Source organism: Salvia miltiorrhiza, chromosome 1, assembly GCF_028751815.1.
Source record: "Salvia miltiorrhiza cultivar Shanhuang (shh) chromosome 1, IMPLAD_Smil_shh, whole genome shotgun sequence".
Taxonomy (NCBI): domain Eukaryota; kingdom Viridiplantae; phylum Streptophyta; class Magnoliopsida; order Lamiales; family Lamiaceae; genus Salvia; species Salvia miltiorrhiza.
In genome coordinates, this window is record NC_080387.1 from 18,814,326 (window position 1) to 18,820,306 (window position 5,981).

The 5,981-nt window shown below is 34.9% G+C and overlaps 1 protein-coding gene across 1 annotated transcript; it reads right to left on the minus strand.

Moving 5' to 3' along the window:
- Positions 1–4,141: 4,141 nt before the first annotated feature.
- On the minus strand, positions 4,142–4,755 carry LOC130992939 (uncharacterized). Its single transcript, XM_057917686.1, has 3 exons — positions 4,637–4,755; positions 4,288–4,527; positions 4,142–4,204 (listed from the first exon to the last, which is right to left on the minus strand). Exons 1-3 carry the CDS (start codon positions 4,688–4,690, stop codon positions 4,142–4,144), a joined length of 357 nt encoding a protein of 118 aa, XP_057773669.1. The 5' UTR covers positions 4,691–4,755.
- Positions 4,756–5,981: the final 1,226 nt, after the last annotated feature.

The window sequence follows — 5,981 nt, forward strand, 5'->3', positions numbered from 1 at the left end:
GCAGTCCCCTTCGTCTGCTGTCGTCGGCCGTTTTGAGTGGAGAGGAGAGGAGATGAGTGAGAGGGTCTGAGCGGAGAACGGTGGGGCGGCAGCTTTTGCTGCTGCAGTCGCCGGAAACGGGCAGTTGAGAGAGAGAGAGAGCCGAGCAGTTGAGTCGAGAGAGAAAAATGACCGGTGTGTGTGTTGCGTGACTGATGAGGGAGGCGTGACTGATGGTGGGGAGAAGAAGGGAAGGGTGTTGGGCTAGGTTTGGGCTTGGGGAGTTGGGCTTCTCAGTTGGGCCGATTTTCCTTGTTTTAATTTTCAGATCTGGGCCCTTATTAATTTATTCAATTGGGCTGTGCAGCTTCTTTTTTTAAATGGATTGCACTATTTTAATTAATTAGACTTGATAAGTTTGATTAATTATTTTAATTTTCATAATAATATTAAATTATTATTATGTGCATATTTTAAGTAAATTACTTATTATATGCTAAGCATGACATGAAATTGCATTACATTTTTGCAATAAAAGTATTTATGATTTAATTGGTTTTAACTATAATTCCAATTATTAAAGAAAGACGAGTAAGACTATTGTTGGTGTTCTTAACTCAAGAAAAGTGTTTTCAATTATTTATTCATTAAATTTTGAAAACCCGGCTAAGTGAATCATAGAATGTTAAGCACTTCACCAAGACCTAAGATTAAGATTCAAGGAGACCTATTGAGAATAGATTTCTTGTAGGCTTTGAACGTCAGGAGGATTAGCACTGCTATTCCGATTCAGAGATAAGAATAAACAACAGGCTTTGCCTATACAGGTGGGCTTATTTTCCAAATGTATGATTGAGCTAATGAGCTTAAATGTTCGTAATATATAAACTGTTTATCCAATAAAATGTTTATGTGCACTCTGCTCTGGTTAAGGCTCGCCACAACGAATCAATTGAGGTTCTCTTATGGTCTAACACGTTATTTGAGAATTATGTACACCGTTAGCTGACTCGGTGGGTTGATCTCCATTCGGGCACTAACTAAGAGGCGTTATAAGGATGCTTGCTGGATGTGTTCCGAAGCATAGAATGTAAGGGCCTGCCTGGGTATCGTCCCGAGGTCAAAAGTAAACTTGTCTGGGTTACGCCCTCAGTTCAAGTAAATGGGATAAACAAATCCGTCGGTGGCTAGAGGTCCGGGATCACAGCGAGTAACAGAAATGAGTGTGACATCTGCGCGCAAATTAAGTATATATATATGTATCTATATAAATGAAATGTTTTAACATGCTTAGAAGTTCTTTCACTTTAAAACCTTCTAAGTCATGTCAAGTATGATTGGATAAACTGTTCTTCAGATTATGAAATGTTTCAAAAGTTGCAGCCCACTAAGTACATTAGTACTTAGCCCAAAAATACTTTCAAATGTTTTTCAGGTTAACGGCAGGTGATGACGGGGCAGAGCTGAGGCTAGAGTTCAACTCCTTATTTTGACTTCCGTTGTAGAACTAGCCAGTATCTGTCTTTTGTTCCTTAACTTAAGACCTATTATGTTGTGACTCTAAACAATATCTTTTGTTGAGCCTAAACTATTGACTCTCAAGTATTTCGATCAGTGAATGTTGGTTATCTGAAGCATGACACTAAACTTGTGATCCTGAAGTTGTTATGTTTGTTGATTGATTCGTATCACTTGAATACCTGTCTTTCTTCATCCAAAGGGGCTAAGCCCGATTGTTATCCCTTTTATTCGGATTTCACAAGGATTTTCCCTTTTATTCGGATTTCACAAAATAATGTCTAAAAAAATAGTGTTTTTGTTCAGGAAAATTATTACATACGTATCACATATTACATATTACTAATTGAAAGTTCTTTCTCCACAAGTAACTAGAGAATTATCTGAGACAGGTATGGTATTATGGAAAAGGCTTGAAATAGTGCAGGAACCACCTGCATCATTGAAGAAAAGAGGAGTAAAAAAAATCAAAAATCAAAAGAAAAATGTAAATTGAAGTGATGAGATGTACAATAACCTTTGATTCAATATTTGGGAAGTGAAGATCATTATTATTATCCAAAGAGAAACTCAAAATTCGGGCAAAGTTGATGGCTGAAGCATTGTTGGGAGAGAAGAAGGCAGCTGCATTGTGAATTTAAGATTTGAAATGTTGATGGCTGCTGTGTGCTATCAACTTCACTTCCTTTTCGATTGATGCGACCTTGTTGAAGCATATCGTGATCAACAGAGCAGCCAAACACAACACCACAAGTATCTACAAAGAATAAGCCTAACAAATTTCACGAAATCTCCAACAAAGATTGTTTGAAAATTGAGAAAGCCTTAGTCTTGTTGCATCAACTTAATAAAGAGAAAAGACGAACCAGGAAAACGAAGAAACAAACGGGACGCAACACAATCCAGGAATGTTGCTTCATCTTACAAAATCAACAACTTCAAATGCTTCTTTCTTGAAACAATATCTTCTTAATTTCGAGTGTTCTCTAAAACGAGATCTGCAAGCGTGGAACAACTACTGATCATCGCTTTGCTCGCGGCGGAATCATCTTAAATCAGCACTGCCAGCCTTTTCTATTTAGCAGCCTCCGACAAACATGCTCTTCTATTTCATTTTTTGTTTTAAGATGGATCATCACTATAGAACTGTATCCCTATAAAAGGATCTTCATATTCATTTATTTTTTGTGTATATTCTTTACTTATTTCACATTCAATTCACTTGAGTAAACCTTATATAAATGCAGAAATCATATATACATAGAAATGATTTTATTCCTCGTATTTATAATAGGCAACTTCCACCTATCCAGAAATTCTACATCATTCCCATTAAATTTTCAAATTGGAAATAAATTTGTTAAGTTTAGGATTGTATATATTAAAATATAATAAAACAAATTAAAGAATAATGATACAATTGTGCGCACTAAGATAGAATATATTTGCATACATGCAAAAAAATGGACAACTTTGTGTATATATATATATATATATGGGAGGGCTAGGGTGAAAACACTCCTTAGTGTATAAAATAGGAATAATATATGACCATTGATCTTGATGAATTAATGGCCCAGATCTATTTTTATTGTGCATTCGGAATTCATAAATATTTTGCATGCAATTCAGACATTTCCACTAGTAAAGGATAAAATGGACATTTAAAATGTAACTTCCCCCACCAAACGGTTCCGAAATTAGAGCCAGTTAAATATGGAAATAAGATTTTTCATATCTCATGAATGATTACATATCTATGCAATTACGTTGATTTTTCATTCACTTTCTCCCCCACCAAAAAACTCTTTTTCTCTCTCATCGCCATTTTGAACCAAGCCCTAGCTGTGTCTGCTCTTCTCGTTTGTGAGATTTACGGTTGCCATCAACAACGATTCAATACTTCCATTCGACACCAGGTGTGTGTAGGGCTTGTAGGCAGTCTGAACATAAAGATATGGGTTTAATTTGGTTGATTATTCAAGGAAGATAAAACCCCCCTAAATCAATAACTCTGTCGTCGATATTCGGTCTGCGAATCAGAGCTACTATAAATTTCAAACGCGGGAACTTTGGGTATGGCTCGAATGACATCTAATCTGTGCAGTATGCAGTTTACAGTACCATGAACTTTGGATACAATTTCCAATTCATGTTGTTCTGAAGGAAAATCTAGACCTTTGATACAATTAATGTATACAGCATGCATGAATCACATAGTTCATTGCATGAATTAATTTATATAAAACTGAATAGAGTTACTAATAATTTTCGATTTGTGTTGTACTAACGGGTGATTCATGCAATTTAATTTCCAAATTGTGTTGATGTGAAGGAAAATCTAGACCTTGGATACAATTAATGTGTACAACAGGCATGAATCTCATAGTTCATTGCATGAATTAATTTATATAAAACTGAATCAGTTTACTAATAATTTTCGATTCGTGCTGTACCAACGGGTGATTCATGCAATTTAATTTTCAATTTGTTCTGTATTAACACGTAGTTCATACAATTTGTCTAGGACTAATAATTTCACAAAATAATGTCTAAAAAAAAATAGTGTTTTTGTTCAGGAAAATTATTACATACGTATCACATATTACATATTACTAATTGAAAGTTCTTTCTCCACAAGTAACTAGAGAATAATCTGAGACAGGTATGGTATTGTGGAAAAGGCTTGAAATAGTGCAGGAACCACCTGCATCATTGAAGAAAAGAGGAGTAAAAAAAATCAAGAATCAAAAGAAAAATGTAAATTGAAGTGATGAGATGTACAATAACCTTTGATTCAATATTTGGGAAGTGAAGATCATTATTATTATCCAAAGAGAAACTCAAAATTCGGGCAAAGTTGATGGCTGAAGCATTGTTGGGAGAGAAGAAGGCAGCTGCATTGTGAATTTCAGATATAAAATGTTGATGGCTGCTGTGTGCTATCAACTTCACTTCCTTTTCGATTGATGCGACCTTGTTGAACCATATCGTGATCAACAGAGCAGCCAAACACAACACCACAAGTATCTACAAAGAATAAGCCCAACAAATTTCACGAAATCTCCAACAAAGATTGTTTGAAAATTGAGAAAGCCTTAGTCTTGCTGCATCAACTTAATAAAGAGAAAAGACGAACCAGGAAAACGAAGAAACAAACGGGACGCAACACAATCCAGGAATGTTGCTTCATCTTACAAAATCAACAACTTCAAATGCTTCTTTCTTGAAACAATATCTTCTTAATTTCGAGTGTTCTCTAAAACGAGATCTGCAAGCGTCAAACAACTACTGATCATCGCCTTGCTCACGGCGGAATCATCTTAAATCAGCACTGCCAGCCTTTTCTATTTAGCAGCCTCCGACAAACATGCTCTGCTATTTCATTTTTCGTTTTAAGATGGATCATCACTATAGAACTGTATCCCTATAAAAGGATCTTCATATTCATTTATTTTTTGTGTATATTCTTTACTTATTTCACATTCAATTCACTTGAGTAAACCTTATATAAATGCAGAAATCATATATACATAGAAATGATTTTATTCCTCAAATTTATAATAGGCAACTTCCACCTATCCAGAAATTCTAAATCATTCCCATTAAATTTTCAAATTGGAAATAAATTTGTTAAGTTTAGGATTGTATATATTAAAATATAATAAAAAAAATTAAAAAATAATGATACAATTGTGCGCACTAAGATAGAATATATTTGCATACATGCAAAAAAATGGACAACTTTGTGTATATATATATATATATATATAGGGGAGGGCTAGGGTGAAAAGACTCCTTAGTGTATAAAATAGAAATAATATATGACCATTGATCTTGATGAATTAATGGCCCATATCTATTTTTATTGTGCATTCGGAATTCATAAATATTTGGCATGCAATTCAGACATTTCCACTAGTAAAGGATAAAATGGACATTTAAAATGTAACTTCCCCCACCAAACGGTTCCGAAATTAGAGCCAATTAAATATGGAAAATAAGATTTTTCATATCTCATGAATGATTACATATCTATGCAATTACATTGATTTTTCATTCACTTTCTCCCCCACCAAAAAACTCTTTTTCGCTCTCATCGCCATTTTGAACCAAGCCCTAGCTGTGTCTGCTCTTCTCGTTTGTGAGATTTACGGTTGCCATCAACAACGATTCAATACTTCCATTCGAGACCAGGTGTGTGTAGGGCTTGTAGGCAGTCTGAACATAAAGATATGGGTTTAATTTGGTTGATTATTCAAGGAAGATAAAACCCCCCTAAATCGATAACTCTGTCGTCGATATTCGGTCTGCGAATCAGAGCTACTATAAATTCCAAACGCGGGAACTTTGGGTATGGCTCGAATGACATCTAATCTGTGCAGTATGCAGTTTACAGTACCGTGAACTTTGGATACAATTTCCAATTCATGTTGTTCTGAAGGAAAATCTAGACCTTCGATACAATTAATGTATACAGCATG

Coding starts and splice junctions, on each gene's coding strand:
- LOC130992939 (XM_057917686.1), bottom strand. CDS start 4,690: ATGAAGCAACATTCCTGGATTGTGTTGCGTCCCGTTTGTTTCTTCGTT. Junction 4,528..4,636: donor TTTGTTTCTTCGTTTTCCTG/GTTCGTCTTTTC, acceptor TATTCTTTGTAG/ATACTTGTGGTGTTGTGTTT. Junction 4,205..4,287: donor TCCCAAATATTGAATCAAAG/GTTATTGTACAT, acceptor TCAATGATGCAG/GTGGTTCCTGCACTATTTCA.